General features: G+C 41.1%; 6 protein-coding genes across 6 annotated transcripts; all 6 read left to right on the top strand.

The window, feature by feature from the left end:
• The first annotated feature begins 530 nt into the window (after positions 1-530).
• On the top strand, positions 531-3,441 carry LOC114444478 (extracellular calcium-sensing receptor-like). The gene is made up of 6 exons (XM_028419072.1): positions 531-673; positions 755-1,043; positions 1,124-1,861; positions 1,948-2,175; positions 2,268-2,391; positions 2,537-3,441. The coding sequence occupies exons 2-6, from the start codon at positions 789-791 to the stop codon at positions 3,439-3,441; spliced, it is 2,250 nt and encodes a 749-aa protein (XP_028274873.1). The 5' UTR covers positions 531-673; positions 755-788.
• A 907-nt stretch (positions 3,442-4,348) lies between these two features.
• Positions 4,349-7,253, top strand: LOC114444591 (extracellular calcium-sensing receptor-like). The gene is made up of 6 exons (XM_028419271.1): positions 4,349-4,491; positions 4,570-4,858; positions 4,939-5,676; positions 5,763-5,990; positions 6,080-6,203; positions 6,349-7,253. The coding sequence occupies exons 2-6, from the start codon at positions 4,604-4,606 to the stop codon at positions 7,251-7,253; spliced, it is 2,250 nt and encodes a 749-aa protein (XP_028275072.1). The 5' UTR covers positions 4,349-4,491; positions 4,570-4,603.
• Positions 7,254-8,156: 903 nt separating this feature from the next.
• On the top strand, positions 8,157-11,060 carry LOC114444592 (extracellular calcium-sensing receptor-like). Its single transcript, XM_028419272.1, has 6 exons — positions 8,157-8,299; positions 8,377-8,665; positions 8,746-9,483; positions 9,570-9,797; positions 9,887-10,010; positions 10,156-11,060. The coding sequence occupies exons 2-6, from the start codon at positions 8,411-8,413 to the stop codon at positions 11,058-11,060; spliced, it is 2,250 nt and encodes a 749-aa protein (XP_028275073.1). The 5' UTR covers positions 8,157-8,299; positions 8,377-8,410.
• Positions 11,061-12,093: 1,033 nt separating this feature from the next.
• On the top strand, positions 12,094-15,138 carry LOC114444590 (extracellular calcium-sensing receptor-like). The gene is made up of 6 exons (XM_028419270.1): positions 12,094-12,314; positions 12,406-12,691; positions 12,807-13,604; positions 13,675-13,902; positions 13,999-14,122; positions 14,243-15,138. The coding sequence occupies exons 1-6, from the start codon at positions 12,094-12,096 to the stop codon at positions 15,136-15,138; spliced, it is 2,553 nt and encodes an 850-aa protein (XP_028275071.1).
• Positions 15,139-16,076: 938 nt separating this feature from the next.
• On the top strand, positions 16,077-19,162 carry LOC114445145 (extracellular calcium-sensing receptor-like). Its single transcript, XM_028420104.1, has 6 exons — positions 16,077-16,222; positions 16,330-16,615; positions 16,711-17,535; positions 17,613-17,843; positions 17,993-18,116; positions 18,249-19,162. The coding sequence occupies exons 1-6, from the start codon at positions 16,119-16,121 to the stop codon at positions 19,160-19,162; spliced, it is 2,484 nt and encodes an 827-aa protein (XP_028275905.1). The 5' UTR covers positions 16,077-16,118.
• A 1,277-nt stretch (positions 19,163-20,439) lies between these two features.
• Positions 20,440-23,916, top strand: LOC114444589 (extracellular calcium-sensing receptor-like). The gene is made up of 6 exons (XM_028419268.1): positions 20,440-20,672; positions 20,808-21,105; positions 21,222-22,016; positions 22,141-22,368; positions 22,458-22,581; positions 23,003-23,916. Exons 1-6 carry the CDS (start codon positions 20,440-20,442, stop codon positions 23,914-23,916), a joined length of 2,592 nt encoding a protein of 863 aa, XP_028275069.1.
• The last annotated feature ends 1,162 nt before the right edge of the window (positions 23,917-25,078 follow it).

Genomic DNA, 25,078 nt, shown 5'->3' with positions numbered 1-25,078 from the left:
ATCATGTTTATGGATAAAAGGAATTCTTGCTTATCCTTTAAATTTCAATTCCTACTTGACATAAACTGGCTCAGCTAACAAGATATGATTTAGTTGCCCCAATCTCAAACAAACAGCAGAATATATCTACTGCTAATGATTCTCCAGACAACACATATGGTCTGCTTTTGTTTAGTTCTCAGTTTTAGTATTTAATTCACTTGGTTAGACTCAGTAAAAGATCATGTACACTTTTTCTCAATAAAACACACAACCAGCTTTTCCGCCATTTCCTTGGGTACCATGGTGAAGACAGGATGACGCTTATTCACATACAGTGATATCATGGCTGCCCTCTCTCACTTTTCCCTGATTGGTTACTTAGAGGCCAGTGATCCAAGCCGCCAGTAATAAAACAACACATTCAAGTCTGACTCTGACCTGGATGGCTCCGGGTCTTCAGCTTCTGTCAGTAGAACATGTCACCACTGTTAATAGGGCTGGTATTCATGGGTTTGCTGTTTGAAACATTACAGGAGGAAGCTCCTCTGTGTCAGATACTGGAAAGTCCAGAGTATCCTCTGCTGTCTAAAGAAGGAGATGTCACGATCGGGGGAGCCTTTTCCATCCACAGCAAGATCACACAGCCTTCACTTTCCTTTACAGAGAAACCGACACGTCTCAGGTGTTCCAGGTAATCTTGAACTCTTTTAAAAACACTTTGTCAAAAGCCTTGTAACTGCTAGTGATCACAAGTTTGTGTTTTGTGCATCAGTGTGAACCTCAGGGAGTTTCGATTTGCCCAGACAATGATATTTGCTATTGAGGAAATAAACAAAAGCAAATTTCTTCTGCCCAATGTGTCTATTGGATACCGTATTTATGACAACTGTGCCTCAACATTGTCCTCAATGCGAGCAGTGATGGCCCTGATGAATGGTGATGAGTGGACTTTGGGAAAGAGGTGTTTTGGTCAGTCAGCTGTCCATGCTATTATTGGAGAGTCTGAATCATCTTCAACTATTGTGCTGTCACGCACTACTGGACCTTTTAAAATACCAGTGGTAAGAGCACTGTCAATACACACTGATGTGTATACTCTTTGCAAACTCGCCTTATTCTGTCTCTCTGTGTGTTTTCTCAGATAAGTCACTCAGCTACTTGTGAGTGTTTGAGTAACAGGAAGGAGTATCCCTCTTTCTTTCGCACCATTGCCAGTGACCTCTACCAAAGCCGAGCCCTTGCTCAGTTGGTCAAGCACTTTGGCTGGACCTGGGTCGGAGCTGTCAACAGTGACAGTGACTATGGGAACAGTGGCATGGCTATCTTCCTGGATGCAGCCCAAGAGGAGGGGGTGTGTGTGGAATATACAGAGAAATTTCACCGGGCTGAACCAGAAAAACTCATGAAAGTGGTAGATGTGATCCGTAAGAGCAGTGCCCGGGTCATTGTTGGCTTCCTGGCTCATGTAGAGATGAACAACCTTTTGGAGCAGCTGAGTCTGCACAACATCACAGGTCATCAGTTCATTGGTGTGGAGGCCTGGATCACGGCTGACAGCCTTGTGACTCCCACAAGCTTTAGTGTGCTGGGAGGTTCACTAGGCTTTGCTGTGCAGAAGGCCAACATCAGCGGCCTAGAGGATTTCTTAATTAAGGATTTCTGGGAGACAGCATTTCAGTGCAAAGACACCAAAGCTGCATTTTGTAAAGAAAACCAGGATCTAATACAGTTCAGGGAATATGATGAAGATGTGGCAGAGCTGAGGTACTCCAGTAACATCTACAAAGCTATCTATGCTGTCGCCTATTCTCTGCACAGCATCCTCAACTGCTCAGAGAGTCAGGGCTGTGACAAGACAGTGGAGATTACACCCTGGCAGGTAAAATAAACAAATGATTGCTAATGCCTTAATTTTATAAAACAGCATCTTTACATAATATCATATATTATCTACTGCACTTTCAGGTAGTGGAGTCTCTAAAGCAGGTAAACTTTACCATTAAGAATGGGGACCAGGTGGGGTTTGACGGCACCGGATCAGCTGTGGCCAGGTACGAGGTGGTGAACTGGCAGCAAAGCTCAGACAGAGGTGTTCAATTTAAACCTGTGGGCTACTACGATGCCTCCCTGCCCCTTGGACAGAAGTTTGTTCTTAAGACTGAAGCTATAACATGGCCCGGAGGAAGCAAGGAGGCAAATATCTTAATTTACGATAAAGCATGTAGTAATATATGGAAGTATATGAGTTGATTTAATAGTAAAACTTTTTTTTCTTTGATTTAAAGTTGCCAGTATCAGTCTGCAGTGACAGCTGTCGGCCAGGAACTCATAAAGTCCTCCAAAAGGGAAAGCCTGTCTGCTGTTATGACTGTATTCAATGTGCTGATGGAGAAATCAGCAACACCACAGGTACTACTGACATGTATTATGTCAAATTACACACATGTTTTGCTTGCTATAGCATCTGTATTTTACTAAAATCTTCTATGGTATATTCTCTTGTTTATGTTCTCAGGATTTAATAGAGTCAATGGCAATAATATCTTTATTTCAGATTCCAATGACTGCAAAAAATGCCCTGAAGAGTATTGGTCCAATCAAAACAGAGATGCATGTGTACTGAAAAATGTCGAGTTTCTCTCCTTCACTGAGGTCATGGGTAAAATACTTGTGTTTTTCACTTTGTTTGGGGCCCTCCTTACATTGATAGTGGCCATTCTATTTTTAATCAACAAAGATACTCCCTTAGTGAAGGCTAACAACTCTGAGCTGAGCTTCCTGCTGCTCTTCTCCTTGACTCTGTGCTTCCTGTGCTCTTTGACCTTCATCGGCCGACCCTCTGAGTGGTCCTGCATGCTGCGACACACAGCTTTTGGCATCACATTTGTCCTCTGCATTTCTTGTGTTCTTGGGAAAACAATAGTGGTGTTAGTGGCCTTCAGGGCCACACTTCCTGGTAGTAATGTCATGAAATGGTTTGGGCCCATGCAACAGAGACTCAGTGTACTGAGTTTCACTCTTATACAGGTTTTAATTTGTGTACTGTGGCTAACAATCAATCCTCCATTCCCTTATAAAAATATGGAGCATTATAAAGAGAGGATTATTCTGGAGTGTGCTCTGGGGTCACCTGTAGGCTTCTGGGTTGTGTTAGGATACATTGGCCTGCTTGCTGTCCTTTGTTTTGTACTCGCTTTTTTGGCTCGAAAACTGCCTGATAATTTTAATGAAGCTAAATTCATTACTTTCAGCATGCTGATATTCTGTGCAGTCTGGATCACCTTTATCCCAGCATATGTCAGCTCTCCTGGGAAGTTCACGGTAGCTGTGGAGATATTTGCTATTCTGGCCTCTAGTTATGGGCTGCTGTTCTGCATATTTGCACCAAAATGTAACATAATCATATTTAAACCTGAAATTAACACAAGGAAACATCTGATGGGCAAAAATACAACCTAACATAATGTAGATATAACTTGTATATATCTGTTACTTCATTTGACCACATAGCACAGAATGTTTAGATTTTACATCTATTATGACAGGTAAACATTGATAATTGAAGTGGGTGCACATTGGATTCATCTTTGTTAAGCTTTATATAAATAAAAACAAATAAAAACTATCTGTGGTGTTCTGTCTCTTTTTAATTAGGTCAGAGATACTAAGGGTTCAAATTTGATCAAATCCGTTGGCTGCCTTGTGGCTCGACTGAGCTTCATTTTAAGATACATCACAAAATATTTGACTGATTTTTGTTTTTTATTCTATCAATTTTGTTTTTAACAAGTTAATAAATGTAACACTAAAGGCTTTGAGGTATAAGGGAGCAATGATCATATTTATGGATAAAAGGAATTCTTGCTTATCCATAAGATTTGACTCTTACTTCACATAAACTGGCTCAGCTATCAAGATATGATTTAGTTGCCGCATCCTTAAACATAACCTGCAGAATATATCTACTGCTAATGATTCTCCAGACAACACATATGGTCTGCTTTTGTTTACTTCTAAGTTTTAGCATCAAATTTACTTGGTTAGACTTAATAAAAGATCATGTACACTTTTTCTCAAGAAACAGACAACCAGCTTTTCTGAAATTTCCTTGGGTACCATGGTGACAACAGGATGATGCTTATTCACATACAGTGATATCGAGGTATGCCTTCTCTCACTTTTCCCTGATTGGTTACTTAGAGGCCAGTGATCCATGCCGCCAGTAATAAAATGACACATTCAAGTCTGACTCTGACCTGGATGACTCCAGCTCTTCAGCTTCTGTCAGTAGAACATGTCACCACTGTTAATAGGACTGGTTTTCATGGGTTTGCTGTTTAAAACATTACAGGAGGAAGCTCCTCTGTGTCAGATACTGGAAAGTCCAGAGTTCCCTCTGCTGTCTAAAGAAGGAGATGTCACGATCGGGGGAGCCTTTTCCATCCACAGTAAGATCACACAGCCTTCACTTTCCTTTACAGAGAAACCGACTCGTCTCAGGTGTTCCAGGTAATCTTAAACTTTTTTAAAACATTTTGTCAAAAGCTTTGTAACTGCTAGTGATCACAAGTTTGTGTTTTATGTCAGTTCGGACGTCAGGCAATTTCGATTTGCCCAGACAATGATATTTGCTATTGAGGAAATAAACAAAAGCAAATTTCTTCTGCCCAATGTGTCTATTGGATACCGTATTTATGACAACTGTGCCTCAACATTGTCCTCAATGCGAGTAGTGATGGCCCTGATGAATGGTGATGAGTGGACTTTGGGAAAAAGGTGTTCTGGTCAGTCTGCTGTCCATGCTATTATTGGAGAGTCTGAATCCTTTTTAACTATTATGCTGTCACGCACTACTGGACCATTTAAAATACCAGTGGTAAGAGCACTGTCAATACACACTGATGTGTATACTCTTTGCAAACTTGCCTTATTCTGTCTCTCTGTGTGTTTTCTCAGATAAGTCACTCAGCTACTTGTGAGTGTCTGAGTAACAGGAAGGAGTATCCCTCCTTCTTTCGCACCATTGCCAGTGACCTCTACCAAAGCCGAGCCCTTGCTCAGCTGGTCAAGCACTTTGGCTGGACCTGGGTCGGAGCTGTCAATAGTGACAGTGAATATGGCAACTATGGCATGGCTATCTTCCTTGATGCAGCCCAAAAGGAGGGAGTGTGTGTGGAATATACAGAGAAATTTCACCGGGCTGAACCAGAAAAACTCATGAAAGTGGTAGATGTGATCCGTAAGAGCACCGCCCGGGTCATTGTTGGCTTCTTGGCTGATGTGGAGATGAACAACCTTTTAGAGCAGCTGAGTCTGCACAACATCACAGGCCGTCAGTTCATTGGTGTGGAGGCCTGGATCACGGCTGACAGCCTTGTGACTCCCACAAGCTTTAGTGTGCTGGGAGGTTCACTAGGCTTTGCTGTGCAGAAGGCCAACATCAGCGGCCTAGAGAATTTCTTAATTAAGGATTTCTGGGAGACAGCATTTCAGTGCAAAGACACCAAAGCTGCATTTTGTAAAGAAAACCAGGATCTAATACAGTTCAGGGATTATGATGAAGATGTGGCAGAGCTGAGGTACTCCAGTAACATCTACAAAGCTATCTATGCTGTTGCCTATTCTCTGCACAGCATCCTCAACTGCTCAGAGAGTCAGGGCTGTGACAAGGCAGTGGAGATTACACCCTGGCAGGTAAAATAAACAAATGACTGCTAATGCCTTAATTTTGTAAACCAGCATCCTTATATACTATCATCTATTATTTACTGCACTTTCAGGTAGTGGAGTCTCTAAAGCAGGTGAATTTTACCATTAAGAATGGGGACCAGGTGGGGTTCGACAGCACTGGATCAGCTGTGGCCAGGTATGAGGTGGTGAACTGGCAGCAAAGCTCAGACGGAGGTGTTCAATTTGAACCAGTGGGCTACTACGATGCCTCCCTGCCCCTTGGACAGAAGTTTGTTCTTAAGACTGAAGCTATAACATGGCCCGGAGGAAGCAAGGAGGCAAATATCTTAACTTACCATAAAGCATGTAGTAAATTAAGGACGTATATAAGTTTAATAATAAAAAGTTTTTTTTCTTGGATTTAAAGTTGCCAGTATCAGTCTGCAGTGACAGCTGTCGGCCAGGAACTCATAAAGTCCTCCAAAAGGGAAAGCCTGTCTGCTGTTATGACTGTATTCAATGTGCTGATGGAGAAATCAGCAACACCACAGGTACTACTGACATGTATTGTAGCAAATTACACATATGTTTTGCTTGTTGTAGCATCTGTATTATACTAAAAACTGCTCCAGTATATTCTCTTGTTTATGTTCTCAGGATTTAATAGAGTCAATGGCAATAATATCTTTATTTCAGATTCCAATGACTGCAAAAAATGCCCTGAAGAGTATTGGTCCAATCAAAACAGAGATGCATGTGTACTGAAAAATGTCGAGTTTCTCTCCTTCACTGAGGTCATGGGTAAAATACTTGTGTTTTTCACTTTGTTTGGGGCCCTCCTTACATTGATAGTGGCCATTCTATTTTTAATCAACAAAGATACTCCCTTAGTGAAGGCTAACAACTCTGAGCTGAGCTTTTTGCTGCTCTTCTCCCTGACTCTGTGCTTCCTGTGCTCTCTGACCTTCATTGGCCGGCCCTCTGAGTGGTCCTGCATGCTGCGACACACAGCTTTTGGCATCACATTTGTCCTCTGCATTTCTTGTGTTCTTGGGAAAACAATAGTGGTATTAGTGGCCTTCAGAGCCACACTTCCTGGTAGTAATGTCATGAAATGGTTTGGTCCCATGCAGCAGAGACTCAGTGTACTGAGTTTCACTCTTATACAGGTTTTAATTTGTGTACTGTGGCTAACAATCAATCCTCCATCTCCATATAAAAATATGGAGCATTATAAAGAGAAGATTATTCTGGAGTGTGCTCTGGGGTCACCTGTAGGCTTCTGGGCTGTGTTAGGATACATTGGCCTGCTTGCTGTCCTTTGTTTTGTACTCGCTTTTTTGGCTCGAAAACTGCCTGATAATTTTAATGAAGCTAAATTCATTACTTTCAGCATGCTGATATTCTGTGCAGTCTGGATCACCTTTATCCCAGCATATGTCAGCTCTCCTGGGAAGTTCACTGTAGCTGTGGAGATATTTGCTATTCTGGCCTCTAGTTATGGGCTGCTGTTCTGCATATTTGCACCAAAATGTAACATAATCATATTTAAACCTGAAATTAACACAAGGAAACATCTGATGGGCAAAAATACAACCTAACATAATGTAGATATAACTTGTATATATCTGTTACTTCATTTGACCACATAGCACAGAATGTTTAGATCTTACATCTATTATGACAGGTAAACATTGACAATTGAATTGGGTGCACATTGGATTCATCCTTGTGAAGCTTTATACAAATAAAAACAAATAACTATCTGTGGTGTTCTGTCTCTTTTTAATTAGGTCAGCGATACTAAGGGTTTAAATTTGATCAAATCTGCTGGCTGCCTCGTGGCTCGACTGAGCTTCATTTTAAGATACATCATAACATATTTGACTGATTTTTGTTTTTATTCTATCATTTCTGTTTTTAACAAGTTATTACCTGTAACACTAAAGGCTGTGAGGTATAAGGCAGCAATGATCATATTTATTGATAAAAGGAATTATAGCTTATCCATTAAATTTCAAATCCTACTTGACATAAACTGGCTCAGCTAACAAGATATGATTTAGTTGCTGCATCCTTAAACATAATCTGCAGAATATATCTACTGCTAATGATTCTCCAGACAACACATATGGTCTGCTTTTGTTTACTTCTAAGTTTTAGCATCAAATTTACTTGGTTAGACTTAATAAAAGATCATGTACACTTTTTCTCAACAAACAGACAACCAGCTTTTCTGCCATTTCCTTGGGTACCATGGTGACAACAGGATGATGCTTATTCACATACAGTGATGTCAAGGCTGCCCACTCTCACTTTTCCCTGATTGGTTACTTAGAGGCCAGTGATCCATGCCGCCAGTAATAAAATGACACATTCAAGTCTGACTCTGACCTGGATGACTCCAGCTCTTCAGCTTCTGTCAGTAGAACATGTCACCACTGTTAATAGGACTGGTTTTCATGGGTTTGCTGTTTGAAACATTACAGGAGGAAGCTCCTCTGTGTCAGATACTGGAAAGTCCAGAGTTTCCTCTGCTGTCTAAAGAAGGAGATGTCACGATCGGGGGAGCCTTTTCCATCCACAGCAAGATCACACAGCCTTCATTTTCCTTTACAGAGAAACCGACTCGACCCAGGTGTTCCAGGTAATTAACTTTTTTAAAACACTTTGTCAAAAGCTTTGAAACTGATAGTGATCACAAGTTTGTGTTTTATATGTCAGTTTGGACATCAGGCAATTTCGATTTGCCCAGACAATGATATTTGCTATTGAGGAAATAAACAAAAGCGAATTTCTTCTGCCCAATGTGTCCATTGGATACCGTATTTATGACAACTGTGCCTCAACATTGTCCTCAATGCGAGTAGCGATGGCCCTGATGAATGGTGATGAGTGGACTTTGGGAAAGAGGTGTTCTGGTCAATCTGCTGTCCATGCTATTATTGGAGAGTCTGAATCCTTTTTAACTATTGTGCTGTCACGCACTACTGGACCATTTAAAATACCAGTGGTAAGAGCACTGTCAATACACACTGATGTGTATACTCTTTGCAAACTCGCCTTATTCTGTCTCTCTGTGTGTTTTCTCAGATAAGTCACTCAGCTACTTGTGAGTGTCTGAGTAACAGGAAGGAGTATCCCTCTTTCTTTCGCACCATTGCCAGTGACCTCTACCAAAGCCGAGCCCTTGCTCAGCTGGTCAAGCACTTTGGCTGGACCTGGGTCGGAGCTGTCAACAGTGACAGTGAATATGGCAACTATGGCATGGCTATCTTCCTTGATGCAGCTCAAAAGGAGGGGGTGTGTGTGGAATATACAGAGAAATTTCACCGGGCTGAACCAGAAAGACTCATGAAAGTGGTAGATGTGATCCGTAAGAGCACCGCCCGGGTCATTGTTGGCTTCCTGGGCCATATAGAGATGAACGACCTTTTAGAGCAGCTGAGCCTGCACAACATCACAGGCCGTCAGTTCATTGGTGTGGAGGCCTGGATCACGGCTGATGGCCTTGTAACTCCCACAAGCTTTAGTGTGCTGGGAGGTTCACTAGGCTTTGCTGTGCAGAAGGCCAACATCAGCGGCCTAGAGAATTTCTTAATTAAGGATTTCTGGGAGACAGCATTTCAGTGCAAAGACACCAACACTGCATTTTGTAAAGAAAACCAGGATCTAATACAGTTCAGGGATTATGATGAAGATGTGGCAGAGATGAGGTACTCCAGTAACATCTACAAAGCTATCTATGCTGTTGCCTATTCTCTGCACAGCATCCTAAACTGCTCAGAGAGTCAGGGCTGTGACAAGGCAGTGGAGATTACACCCTGGCAGGTAAAATAAACAAATGATTGCTAATGCCTTAATTTTGTAAACCAGCATCCTTACAAACTTTCATATATTATCTACTGCACTTTCAGGTAGTGGAGTCTCTAAAGCAGGTGAATTTTACCATTAAGAATGGGGACCAGGTGGGGTTTGACAGCACCGGATCAGCTGTGGCCAGGTACGAGGTGGTGAACTGGCAGCAAAGCTCAGATAGAGGTGTTCAATTTGAAGCAGTGGGCTACTACGATGCCTCCCTGCCCCTTGGACAGAAGTTTGTTCTTAAGACTGAAGCTATAACATGGCCCGGAGGAAGCAAGGAGGCAAATATCTTAACTTACCATAAAAAATGTAGTAAATTAAGGATGTATATAAAATTAATAATATAACTTTTTTTGTCTTGGATTTAAAGTTGCCAGTATCAGTCTGCAGTGAAAGCTGTCGGCCAGGAACTCATAAAGTCCTCCAAAAGGGAAAGCCTGTCTGCTGTTATGACTGTATTCAATGTGCTGATGGAGAAATCAGCAACACCACAGGTACTACTGACATGTATTATAGCAAATTACACACATGTTTTGCTTGCTGTGGCATCTGTATTATACTAAAAACTGCTCCGGTATATTCTGTTGTTTATGTTCTCAGGATTTAATAGAGTCAATGGCAATAATATCTTTATTTCAGATTCCAATGACTGCAAAAAATGCCCTGAAGAGTATTGGTCCAATCAAAACAGAGATGCATGTGTACTGAAAAATGTCGAGTTTCTCTCCTTCACTGAGGTCATGGGTAAAATACTTGTGTTTTTCACTTTGTTTGGGGCCCTCCTTACATTGATAGTGGCCATTCTATTTTTAATCAACAAAGATACTCCCTTAGTGAAGGCTAACAACTCTGAGCTGAGCTTCCTGCTGCTCTTCTCCTTGACTCTGTGCTTCCTGTGCTCTCTGACCTTCATTGGCCGGCCCTCTGAGTGGTCCTGTATGCTGCGACACACAGCTTTTGGCATCACATTTGTCCTCTGCATTTCTTGTGTTCTTGGGAAAACAATAGTGGTGTTAGTGGCCTTCAGAGCCACACTTCCTGGTAGTAATGTCATGAAATGGTTTGGTCCCATGCAGCAGAGACTCAGTGTACTGAGTTTCACTCTTATACAGGTTTTCATTTGTGTACTGTGGCTAACAATCAATCCTCCTTTCCCTTATAAAAATATGGAGTATTATAAAGAGAAGATTATTCTGGAGTGTGCTCTGGGGTCACCTGTAGGCTTCTGGGTTGTGTTAGGATACATTGGCCTGCTTGCTGTCCTTTGTTTTGTACTCGCTTTTTTGGCTCGAAAACTGCCTGATAATTTTAATGAAGCTAAATTCATCACATTTAGCATGCTGATATTCTGTGCAGTCTGGATCACCTTTATACCAGCATATGTCAGCTCTCCTGGGAAGTTCACTGTAGCTGTGGAGATATTTGCTATTCTGGCCTCGAGTTATGGGCTGCTGTTCTGCATATTTGCACCAAAATGTAATATAATCGTTTTTAAACCTGAAATGAACACAAGGAAACATCTGATGGGAAAAAATACAACCTAAAATAATGTACCGTAAAACTTCAAATAATAGCCGAGTCCCGAACTGACGCCGGTAATGTTTACAGGCCTGGTCTGATTATTAACAATTTATGCCAACGTTTGATGTTGTCATGGAGACACAAACACACTTGCATCAGCTTCAACCTGCCTTTGTTTACCGGTACTCTTCACGTGTTCTCAGATGGCAAGGGCCACCATGGCAACAAAGAGAAAGAAGTATGATATTAAATTTAAACTATCAGTTGTCAAATATGCCGAAGAAAATTCAGGAGAAGCCGAGTCAAAAGTGTTTTCCGATTGATCCAAAGAGGGAGAGAGAATAGAGAAAAATTAAGGCTGAATTTCAACGCCTGTCTGATGAGGACCGTAAGAGGGCCAGACTGTTTGGTGGAGGGTGAAAAAAGGTTAACAACGATCTGAAGGTGAAAATGAGCGAATGGATCCACCGCATGCGGGCGAAACATCTTCGCGTCACTCGAAAGATGATGAGGATTAAGGCTAAAGAAATGTACGATGACCTTAATGATGGAAGGGATCTGGACAACTTTTCAGATAGTTCTGGATGGCTTTTTTGCCGATTTAGGCAAACAAAGGCCCGGGCTATTATTTGAAGTTTTACAGTAGTTATAACTTGTATATATCTGTGACTTTATTTCACCAAATAGCAAATAATGTTTAGATTTTACATCTAGTATAACAGCTAAAAGTTGATAATGTGGGTTGTATGCATTGTATTGTATTGCATTGTATTAATCCTTGGTAAGCTTTATATAAATAAAACCTGATAAAAAAAATCAGTGGTGGTTTTTATTTAGATCGGAGATACTAAAATTTAATTAAATCTGTTGGCTTCTATGTATTATGTTCTGTTGATAAAATATAATTTCTTGCTTGACATCATCAACGAACTGTGATTTGATGAGGACTTAAGTCATCATCATCTGTACAAGTATAAAGCTCTGCCCATCTTGTTTCGGTCAGTGATGGAAGAAGTCATCAGAGAGTTCAGGGTTGTGTTTTGAAGCATGTAAAAGATGTGTGATTGCATCTCTGTAATGTTGCTGTTGGTGGTTGTGTACGGAGTCCTTGGAGCAGAAGAAGACGCAGCTGTCTGTGAGATGCTGGGGAGCCAAGAGTTTCCTCTGTTGTCTAAGAAAGGGGATATCACCATTGGAGGAGCTTTTTCCATCCATAGCCAAATCTCACAGCCTTCACTCTCCCTCACAGATACTCCAGGACCGCTCATATGCTCCAGGTATTTTTGTTGTTGTTGTTGCCTTCTCTTGCCTTTGTTGTTTTTTTTTTAAGAAAAGTCACATGAAATTTTGATCTATTATTCCTTTCAGGATAAATTTCAGAGAATTTCGTTTTGCTCAAACAATGATTTTTGCCATCGAGGAGATTAACAATAGTTCTCTACTGCCTAATGTCTCAATTGGCTATAAGATATTTGACACCTGTGGTTCTACACTGCCTTCAACACGTGCAGTGATGTCTTTGTTGAATGGAGAAGAAAGGACTTTGGAAAAAACCTGCTCTAGCCAGTCACCTGTGCATGTCATTATTGGAGCCTCTGAGTCCTCTTCAACCATTGTGATGCTACAAATTTCAGGGATTTTTCAAATACCAGTGGTAAATAGTCTTTATATTTGTGCATCGTGTGTGCAAGTGACATTTACATACTAAACATACATCCCTCTCAGATTTTATTGATATTTTAAGTTTTTCCTTGTTTTTTTTTTCTTAGATCAGCCACTTTGCCACATGTGCTTGTCTGAGTAACAGAAAGGCATACCCCTCCTTCTTCAGAACCATCCCTAGTGACTACTACCAGAGCAGAGCCCTAGCCAAACTAGTTAAGCACTTTGGATGGACATGGGTTGGCGCAGTTAGAAGTGACAATGACTATGGCAACAATGGCATGGCAACATTTATTGCAGCTGCAAGCCAGGAGGGGGTTTGTGTTGAGTATTCAGAGGCCATTTCAAGGACTGACTCCAGCGAGCAGGTTGCAAGAGTGGTCAGACTGATCCGCAGGGGCAGTGCAAAAGTTTTAGTTGCCTTCCTTGCCCAGAGTGAGATGGACATTCTGCTTGAGGAAGCTCTGAGGCAGAACTTGACTGGGCTGCAGTGGGTAGGCAGTGAATCCTGGATTACTGCAGGTTATTTGGCTGATAAGAGGTACTCTGGCATCCTGATGGGGTCTCTTGGCTTCACTATTAGAAAGAGTAAGATCACAGGATTGCGAGATTTCCTTTTACAGGTTAACCCAAGTCAGGACCCTCAGAATAACTTGCTGAGAGAGTTCTGGGAAGCTACATTTGGCTGCACTTTTCAATCCAGCCTGCATGGTCAGACTCAGTGCTCTGGCACCGAGAAACTACAAGACATCAAAAACCCATTCACTGATGTGTCAGAACTCAGAATATCTAACAATGTATATAAGGCTGTATATGCTGTAGCACATGCTATGCATAACATGCTAAAATGTGGAGAAAGTGGTACAGCCTCCTGTGTCTGGGGAGATCCATTACAACAACAACAGGTAAGAAATGACTATCATAAATGTGTAAATAGTTATTGAAACATTATTCACCACTGCTGTGCATGTATAGGTTGTGAAACACCTCCAGGATGTGAATTTTACCATTCAATCAGGAGAGAGAGTGTATTTTGATAAAAATGGAGACCCTACAGCAACATATGAGCTGGTGAACTGGCAGAGAAACAGAGTAGGAGACGTTGTGTTTGTGACTGTGGGGAACTACGATGCTTCACTACCAAATGGAAAGCAGTTTACAATGAATGGATTAAACATAACATGGGTTGCTGATTCACTGAAGGTACCAAACTACTAACAGTGTGTATAAAAAATCATGTCGGAGGTTATTAAATTACAGGAACCACAAAGTGACTGCTGGTTTGTGGTGTTGTTACAGAGGCCTCTGTCTGTCTGCAGTGAGAGTTGTCTGCCAGGTTTCCGGCCAGCTGTGATTAAAGGAAAACCCATCTGCTGTTTCTCTTGCATTGCATGTGCTGCTGGAGAGATCAGCAACTCCAGCAGTGAGTAAAAATATTTTTCAATATAAGGTTTGCTCATAAATCATGACCTATTGTTTGTGCTTCATCAAAACTTGTAGTTTAAAGCATGAACACTAATCAGTGTTCATGTCTTCTATTCAGATTCAGCAGAGTGCACGCGATGCCCACTGGAGTACTGGTCAAATGAGGACCACAGCCAGTGTGTTCCAAAGGTGATCGAGTTCCTATCTTATGAAGAAACAATGGGGTCGCTCCTTGCTGCTTTCTCATTGGTTGGAGCAAGTTTAACGTTGGCGATGTCATACATCTTTTTCCGTTTTCGTCACACGCCTCTTGTAAAAGCCAGTAACTCTGAACTTAGCTTCCTGCTGCTCTTCTCCTTGGCTCTGTGCTTCCTGTGTTCTCTGACCTTCATTGGCCGGCCTACTGTTTGGTCCTGCATGCTGCGCCACACAGCTTTTGGCATCACTTTTGCTCTGTGCATTTCATGTATCTTGGCTAAAACAATAGCTGTGGTGGTAGCGTTTAAGGCTAGAAGGCCAGCAAATACGGTTCCTCAGTGTTCTGCTCCGCTTCAGAGAACAAGTGTGCTCAGCTGCACTTTAATTCAGGTGTTAGTCTGTGTGCTCTGGTTAACTTTAGCCCCACCATTCCCCTACAAAAACACTGCTCATGCCACTGAAAGGATCATTCTAGAGTGTGATTTAGGCTCACCTATAGGCTTCTGGGCTGTGTTGGGCTATATTGGACTTCTGGCTGTTCTATGTTTAATTCTTGCATTTCTGGCTCGCAAACTGCCTGATAATTTTAATGAAGCCAAATTCATCACATTCAGCATGCTGATATTCAGTGCAGTCTGGATCACCTTTATCCCAGCGTATGTCAGCTCTCCTGGGAAGTTCACTGTAGCCGTGGAGATATTTGCTATTCTGGCCTCAAGCTTTGGGTTGTTTTTTTGCATTTTTGCTCCAAAATGTTATATTTTATTACTGAAACCAGAAAGAAATACAAAAAAACATATGATGGGAAGAAACTAGTCAAAAACATAAACTTATAAAACTGCTGAACTAATTCTGTTTCCTAATATAAAAAAGTCAGAGAAATTGTAGCCATTATTTAATTGAAATTAATCTTCAAAGCAACTCTATACAATATTCGGTTGGAGATACTATAATATACTATAGTACTATAGTACTATACTATAATAATCAAGCCAAGCAGAAAGACTATTTTAAGCTACTACAACAAGCTTGTAGGAGATTCAGTGCTGTATAACGTGTATGATCTAACCGGCCAATTCAGCCACATCAGACACAAAATATTAGGCAACAAAAAACCCGAACTGATCCTTGAAGAGTATGAATTTGTAAATACACATATCAGCTATAAGCATACATTTCCAAATTAGAATCATCCCCAATAAATAAAAACAAATATATAGTTGTTTTTCATTAAATCTTTGCAAAACACAAACAACGCTGTAGCTAAATCTACTCAGGGATGGCTGTAGTAACATGGTGCAAAAAAATCATTAAATTCCATAATTTTTGTCACAAGATTTAAGCTAAAAAACATGTGTGGATATTTTTAGACAAAACCTTTTATTTTGTAGGTGTGTAAATGATTTTTAATCCTTTAATCTCACACTGAAATATTAAGAACATTTTCAGAATTTCAGAATTGCTATTATAAGATTTGGTTGTGAAAAATAACACAGTGATACAAATGGGCTCTCTAACAGGCCCATCCACCTGTCAGTCACAGCACGAGCAACATCATTGGTGCAGACAAAGACCGTATTCACAAACGTAGACCTCAAGCCCCTGTGGCTTTGTGATAGAAAACTCCTATAAAATGCTCAGAGATGAGCGGTTCATCTTTGGGCTTTGAGAGCCAAAAACTCAGATGAGCTACTATGCTGCTAATAGCCGAGCTGCTGCTTCTTTCACTTCTGGCTGTGAGAGGGGAGAAACCCGTGTGTCAAACATATGGGACAAAAGAACTATCTCAGTTTTCTATGGAGGGAGACATCAACATCGGAGGCATTTTCTCCTTCCATCAGAACCCTGTTACTGTCAATCCAGCTTATGAAGCCAACCCAGGAACAAGCAAGTGTGATGGGTAAGAAAAATGTAAACTGTATTCCAATATGTGCTGTTAATCTGTTTGTTGTCCATGAGAATGTTTCACATGGTTCACTTTTTATGATGTTGTACAATTTGGTCCAGACTGGACCCAGGAGAGCTTCAGTATGCGTACACTATGATGTTTGCCATAGAGGAGATCAACAACAGCTCAGAGTTGCTACCAGGAGTGACAGTGGGTTATAGGATCTTTGACTCCTGCCCCAGTATCCCTCTGTCTATCAGGGCATCATTAAATCTAATGAATCGGTATGAGAGCGAGGCAGACACCTGTAACAAACTCTTCACTGTGCATGCTGTCATTGGGGAAACCACATCCACCTCTACAATAGGCATTGCACGTACCATGGGACCCTTCCATATACCTGTGGTGAGTGTTGACAGCACACAAAGTAAAATAATATCTAATAATGCTTATCACAGTGTCTTACAGTATCACAATATGTAATTTATCTTGTCCTTCAGATCAGTCATTCAGCCACGTGTGCATGTCTTAGCAACAGAAGAGACTATCCCTCTTTTTTTAGAACCATACCTAATGACATCTACCAGAGCGAAGCGCTAGCTAAGCTTGTGAAACACTTTGGCTGGACCTGGGTCGGAGCAATCAGAACTAACAGTGACTATGGGAATGGTGGTATGGCCTCTTTCTTGGAAGCAGCAGAAAAAGAAGGTGTGTGTGTCGAGTACTCATTGGCTATTTACAGAACTGATCCCAGGAAGTGGTTCTTAGAAGTGGTGGACATCATAAAAACATCCACCTCTAAGGTAATAGTGGCATTTGCTGATGGTACTGATCTGGACATACTCATTAAGGAGCTTCATGCTCAGAATGTGACAGGCCTACAGTGGGTAGGAAGTGAGGGCTGGATCACATATCGATATATTGCCTCTCCACTAAACTATGCTGTGGTCCAGGGAGCGGTGGGCTTTGCGGCACTGAACACTCATATCCCTGGACTGCAGGAGTTTCTAGCCAACAGCAGGCCATCTACCACACAAGGGAATGAGGGACTTGTGGAGTTGTGGGAAACAGTGTTTAGCTGCACCCTGACTCCCCGGACAGAGCCTGAGGCTCCGGATCCTGTTGCAAACTGCGATGGGAAAGAGTCTCTGAGGGACGTAAAGACACGCTTCACAGATGTTTCAGATGCCAGCCTGCTAAATAATGTTTACAAGGCCACGTATGCTGTTGCTTATGCTTTTCACATGCTCTTTGATTGCAAAGATGGACATGGGCCTTTTGAGAACAATACATGTGCTGATAGGAAAAATGTACAACCATGGCAGGTAAAAAGAAAATCACATTTCTGTGCCAAACTACTGTAAGTGTGATTAATTATAATAACATCAGTGTTTCCCTACAGGTGCTGCATTACCTAACCCAGGTCAATTTCACCACTAAGATTGGGGAAAATGTGTTTTTTGACAAGCTGGGTGACCCTGTGGCACATTATGCACTGGTCAACTGGCAGATGGATGAGACAGGTTATATACTCTTTGAGACCATTGGTTATTATGATGGCTCACAGCCTGAGGGTCAACAGTTTGAGATGAAGGAAGGTGTGAGAGCCAAGTGGGCAAGAGAGAGTCTTGAGGTGAGTTACTGCAGAGAAGCTGCCTAAACAAGCTTCTTTATAGTCAAACTCATTGTTCATATTGTTTATCCTCATCATTTCTCACTGTCAATAATAAGTGAGCATTTTTTTGTTTCATTAAGATGATTAATATTGTCACTGTGATACAGGTGCCGAGGTCTGTTTGCAGTGAGAGCTGTATGCCAGGGACCCGCCGGGCCTTTGTTAAGGGAAAGCCTATCTGCTGTTTTGATTGCATCACCTGTGCTGATGGGGAGTTCAGCAACAGTACAAGTGAGACCACAGGATTCTTAGCCTTTACGCTTGTACTCATTGTGTTTCTGTTGGGCAAAATCACTGCTAGTACTTTACTGGTGTATCTGAAGATGAGCGCGTTGTACAGCCTAAACATATTTATGCTTTCAGATGCAGTGAAATGTGACAAATGCCCTCCTGAGTACAAGTCCAATGAAGAGAGGAATAACTGTGACATGAAAGCTATAGAGTTTCTCACCTTTAAGGAATTAATGGGTATACTGCTGGTCTCATTTTCTGTCTTTGGAGCATGCCTGGCAATGACTATAGCCCTCATATTTTTCCAGTACAGACAGACTCCTATTGTCAGGGCCAACAACTCTGAGCTGAGCTTCCTGCTGCTCTTCTCCTTGACTCTGTGCTTCCTGTGTTCACTGACATTCATCGGCCGGCCCACTGAGTGGTCCTGTATGCTGCGACACACAGTGTTCGGCATCACATTTGTCCTCTGTATCTCATGTGTTCTGGGGAAAACAATAGTGGTGTTAATGGCCTTTAGGGCCACACTTCCTGGTAGTAATGTCATGAAATGGTTTGGGCCTGCACAGCAGAGACTTAGCGTTCTGGGTTTCACTCTTATACAGATTTTAATTTGTGTACTGTGGCTAACAATCAATCCTCCATTCCCTTATAAAAATATGGAGCATTATAAAGACACGATTATTCTGGAGTGTGCTCTGGGGTCACCTGTAGGGTTCTGGGCTGTGTTAGGATACATTGGGCTCCTTGCTATGTTATGTTTTCTACTTGCTTTTTTAGCTCGTAAGCTGCCTGATAATTTTAATGAAGCTAAATTCATCACATTCAGCATGCTGATATTCTGTGCAGTCTGGGTCACTTTTATCCCAGCATATGTCAGCTCTCCTGGGAAGTTCACTGTAGCTGTGGAGATATTTGCTATTCTGGCCTCCAGTTATGGTCTGCTGTTTTGCATATTTTTGCCCAAATGCTACATAATTTTATTAAAACCTGAGAACAATACAAAGAAACATTTGATGGGTAAAGGGACTGCAAAAGCCCCTTGAGATATTTGTTAATACACAATAATATAATTTGTGATTAGTGACATTTATCTGAGCGTTTACCATAGAGCTAGAATAAATAATGTTTATACATTTAACTTGCTTTGCATTTATGTTGTATGTTTGTAATATGTGTACATCAGGACATATAGGATATACATATATATAGATACATTTATATATATTAGATTCATAAGAACTCATGTTAAACCTTTCCTATTTAAAGTTATCATTTTTACATGAAAATGTATGGAAATTTTAAATAAAATTAAAAAATTACATAAAGTATCTCTTGTTGTTTTTTTAACCACAGCCATAATAAAGAACTGATAATAAAGAACTTGTCCACATGCTATTAGATTTTTATAATGCCCTCATTTTAAAGACCATTAAATAGGACTATTAGGGATTAAACCTTAAATCTCTAAGGCTTAAGTTCTAAGAAGTTTAAAGAGCAACATTAGGTTGAATTTCAATAATAGCAGCTTCACAAAAGACTGAGATTTAAATTATTTGAGATTTAAGATTTTTTTTTTTAATCAGTTAACAGTCAGTTTCTCCCATTGCCCTGTAAGTTTATCATTTATGATAATAGTTTTTCACTATATCAGAAAATGACCTTAAAACAGTAACTTTGCTTCCCCTGATTTATTAATGAAGCTCAACTTGCTACGTGTTTAAATTATATTAATCCTAAAATTATCCATAATTATTAGCATGGCTGCTGTCACTGACAGGTGGCTGCCATCACAGGTCACTAGATGTCTTCCCAGGCATCATCTGGACACCTCATCTTGACATAAAATACATATCTTTGCAAACATGGCCAAAGCTGCCTCAGGAGTGAAGAGGGCATATGTTCAAAACCTAACCTAACATTGCTAATGCAGTCTACTAACTGTTAAAAGCATGGATAATGGAGCCAATCACAGCAAGCTTTACAAGTCCAGAGTGTCTTTGCTCCTCAATGTCATGCAAATTAGAGTGTTACATCTTTATGTATCTAATTAATATTTTACATGCATCAAAAGATCACCATAAACAGAATGCATACTTTGATAACCGTCATTGCCACAAAAGAAATTGAAAGTATTAATGTGTACTAACCTTTCAACCATTAATCCCACTAGGTAACAATTACACCTCACCCCCTTCCCCCCACCCTGCAGTTCCATATGAAATCATCACAGTTATTTGTGTATGTGGTGTCAAAACATATAAATACCAGTGCCAGTATTTCATTGATATGAGCATACATGCCACCCAGTGGTTGAGACAGCATGACATCCTCACAGAGATGGCCAGAGCAGGGTTGGGCACTCTTACAGCTCTTGATGGTGATGACTTTGTCTCATGCTGAGGAGCCTGTGTGCAGTCAGCGAGGAGATCACGAGAACCCTCAGCTGTTTAAGGATGGGGACATCATAATGGGGGGAGTGTTTCCTTTCCATGGCAGCTGGAAGAATCGACAAGATACCTACATGCAGAAACCACTGCCACTGCAATGTACCAGGTAAATTAGACTGGAACTGTTTAGGTTTAACATGTCTAAGACTCAAAGCAGATCAATTTCTGTATTTGTACCATTAAGTGCTTTTATGTTGTTTCTATTTCAAACTGAGTGGTATGCTCAAATGTCTGAATATAGTTTGAATATCAGAGGCTTCCAGTTCGCCCAGACTATGCTTTATGCCATTGAAGAAATTAATAACAGCACAGACCTCCTGCCGGGCGTCTCTCTGGGCTATAAGATCTATGATACTTGTGGCTCCATTGCCAGGAGTGTAGGAGTTGCACTGGCCTTGGCTAATGGTAATGAAAAGGCATCTGCACCCTCTGTGGAGCCATGTACCAAACCTGCACAAGTGCAGGCCATTATTGGAGAAACTTCCTCCTCTCCATCAATGGCTATTGCTACTGTCATCGGACCATTTCGTATCCCTATGGTGGGTACGACTTCAAAAAAAAACTTTCCATGGGCTCAAACTAAATGTAAATGTGACTGTTTTAATGTCCACCTCAATTAGATTTTCTATAATAATAATTGTTTTTCTCCTGATAGATCAGCCACTTTGCCACCTGTGCATGTCTCAGTGATAAACTCAAATACCCATCATTCCTCAGAACAATACCCAGTGACTACTACCAGAGCAGAGCCCTGGCACATTTGGTCAAACACTTTGGCTGGACTTGGGTTGGAGCTGTGAGAGCCAATAATGATTATGGCAATAATGGCATGGCAACATTCATAGAAACTGCACAGCATCTGGGCATCTGTCTGGAATATTCTGTATCTTTTTTCAGAACAGACCCAATAGAAAAAATACAAAAGATTATTGACATTATCAAAGCTTCCACCTCTAAGGTGATCGTTGCTTTTCTCTCCCACCTGGACATGGATGTGCTCATACATGTATTGTCTCAGCACAACTTGACTGGCTACCAGTGGGTAGGGAGTGAATCTTGGATCTTTGATTCACAAACTGCAGCAATGGATAAAAAACACATCCTAGACGGAGCCATAGGCCTTTCTATCCCAAAAGCATTCGTCAGCGGCCTGAAGGCATTCATGCTGGATGTGAGGCTGCTCAATTCATCTAACAGTGAATTGTTCACAGAGTTCTGGGAGACATTATTTAACTGTAAGTTCAAGCAGTCAAAGTCATCAGCAGAGACTCAGACAGACTGTACTGGACATGAAGATCTGACTGGAGTGCACAACAGCTTCACCGACATGTCACTCATGCCTATCTTTAATAATGTCTATAAAGGAGTGTATGCAGTGGCTCATGCACTGCACAACATCCTCAGCTGCAATAAAACATGCAACAACAAGGTGCAGCCTGACCCACTTACGGTAAGCATCATAATACAGTTTTCCTCTAGTGTCATAATCACAATTGCCGCAGTGTTGCAAAAATTTATTGTAACTGCAATATGTTTAATTTGTAAGCATTGAACAGAGTCTGTTTCTGTCTTAGATATTGCAACACATAAAAAACATCTATTTCAAAACAAAGGAGGGAGATGAAGTTTACTTTAATGAGAATGGAGATCCAGCAGCAAAGTATGAAATTATAAACTGGCAGCCAAGAGATGATGGCACTGTGGACTTTGTCACAGTTGGTCTTTATGATGCTTCATTACATGAAGACAAACAGCTGTACCTGCAAAATATATCTTTAATTTGGACACAGAACTCACGGCAGGTAATCATCACTATACTTGTTTAATGTTTTGTTACCATGCATGATTGTTGTTATTATTCATACATTTTATTCTGCCTTCCTTTATGCAGGTGCCTGTGTCAGTCTGCAGTGAGAAGTGTCCCCCAGGAACACACAAGGTCCTCCAGAAAGGAAAGCCTATCTGCTGCTACGACTGTGTGAGATGTGCAGAGGGAGAAATCAGCAACAATACAGGTTCAGTGATGAGTTTAATAATGTGTTCAAACTGAAATTTGGAGCAAATCTATTTGGTGATTTTAATGTCACATTCAAAAAATTGAACTTTTTATTTACATTGTATTTACAAGCTGTAAATAAAATGGCTCCAGTGTCTAATGTCCAAAGCACAAAGGCATGTAAAAAGGTTTTCTATACCAACTTTGTAACTATTGAAATCAGAATATCTCATAAAGGGCACTTTAGCCAAAACTTCCTATAGCAATGTCTTGTGTCATCTTTCCATTCATCGAGCCACAAAACAGTGGACTGACACATTTCACTCATTAACTGTATCTGTGGCCTGATAGTTGTGTGTTATTGATTTTTTAATGTGGAAAGTAAACAAAAGAGAAATCTGGTGCAGAAGTCTAACATCTGCTTCAACACTGCTTTACAGATTCTGTCACCTGTGTGAAGTGCCTCCCTGAGTTCTGGTCAAATGAGAGGAGAGATGACTGTATAAAGAAGGAAGCAGTGTTTCTGTCATATGAGGAAATTATGGGAGCTCTGCTCACTGCAGCATCTTTATTTGGAACATGCATGACTGCTATTGTGGCGTCCATTTTCTTCAAATACAGAAACTCTCCTATCGTCAGAGCCAACAACTCTGAGCTGAGCTTCCTGCTGCTCTTCTCCCTGACTCTGTGTTTCCTCTGCTCTCTGACCTTCATCGGTCAGCCGTCTGAGTGGTCCTGCATGCTGCGACACACAGCTTTCGGCATCACCTTTGTCCTCTGTATCTCGTGTGTTCTGGGGAAAACCATGGTGGTTTTAATGGCCTTTAGGGCCACACTTCCTGGGAGTAATGTCATGAAATGGTTTGGGCCTGCACAGCAGAGACTCAGCGTTCTGGGTATCACTCTTGTACAAGTAATCATAAGCGCCCTCTGGTTATCAATATCTCCTCCTTTTCCATTCAAGAATTTCAATCAATTTAAGGATAAAATCATCTTAGAGTGTGCTCTGGGTTCAGCCATAGGTTTCTGGGCTGTGCTTGGGTACATAGGACTTTTGGCTATACTATGTTTTATTTTTGCTTTTCTGGCTCGAAAGCTGCCCGATAATTTCAACGAAGCTAAATTCATCACCTTCAGCATGCTGATATTCTGTGCAGTATGGATCACTTTCATCCCAGCATATGTCAGCTCTCCTGGGAAGTTCAGTGTTGCTGTAGAGATATTTGCTATTCTGGCCTCCAGTTTTGGACTCCTGTTTTGCATTTTTTTCCCAAAGTGTTATATCATCTTACTGAAACCGGAGAAGAACACAAAGAAGAATATGATGGGGAAAGGGACATCTAAATCATTCTAAAAACTGAAAACAACATGGTTGCAAAGGCTTTTAGTGTGTATTTTTTTGCATTGCGCCACATTGCTGTTCTTATATTGTTTTTATGAATTGGTAATTCCAAATGCCCACTTGTTCATGTGATACTATATATTCATATCATCCATTATAATGGACGTATTTCTCTTAAACTGAGTTGTAAATCTAAAATTATTCGAGATTCCCATGACATATATAAATTACTAACTATACTGTGAATATTCGCTGAATTCAAATAGTTCTTCAAAGGTTTTATCTCTAATATGAATGCAATATGTTAAATGTACTTGAATTTTATACTCAACATTCTGCTGCGCCATGAAAGACTTATTGTTAGTTATTTGAGTTTGGCAGCCAAGATTGTTATTTTTCTTTTTTGGTGTGTTTTGTGAACAGTCTGCCCTCTAATAAAGGCTTGTATAGTTGCTGTTTCAGTCACAGTAATTTCCAGAAACCACTCTGGAGACCGTATTGGTCAAGGAGAATCATAATCTGATATTGTGGTTTTAATTGTGATGTTCTCCTACTGAATAAGGGTAGCTTGGATGGTATTGTGCATAGGTTCTCAATGTGCGGCCCGCGTGCCAATGGCGGCCCGCAGAAAATTTTTTGGCGGCCCGCAATGAATTATGTGAATTTGTGTTATGATGTGAATTTTAAATGACCTAAAATGTCCGGAACTCAGCGCGGTAGTAAATTGTTTCACGGGGGACGTTTTTAATTGTTGCACCGCTGCTCACGCATGGAGCAGAGCTCAGGTATTAGTGGAGTTGTTGGTGAGAATGGACAGGGGACGTTCTGAAGCAGGAACGTGTGTAAAACTATTCACACGGCTCTCAGCGCACATCGCGCACACACAAGCAGGTTTTGGAGACTTTTGGAGACGCTAAACAGCAGCAGAAGCAGCTGCTAAAAGAGGTGAACAAACATGTTTGACAGGAGCAGGACGATGTTGCTACTGTTTGGTATTTCATGGCTTTGCCTGTTTCCCCAAATATCTCCGCTTCATACATGTTCACCTGAACTGCTGCTTCTGCCGATGATTAGCAGCGAAATTGCGGCAAAACCGGTATGTGTGTGTGGCGCTGCGTGCGCTCCGTATGAGCAGGTCTGCACACTCGTTTCTCATGAAGTATGAAAAGTCCGG

Source organism: Parambassis ranga, chromosome 13 (assembly GCF_900634625.1).
Source record: "Parambassis ranga chromosome 13, fParRan2.1, whole genome shotgun sequence".
Taxonomy (NCBI): Eukaryota; Metazoa; Chordata; class Actinopteri; family Ambassidae; genus Parambassis; species Parambassis ranga.
The sequence above is the reverse complement of the archived record's forward strand: the minus strand, read 5'-3'. Positions and strand labels throughout refer to the sequence as shown.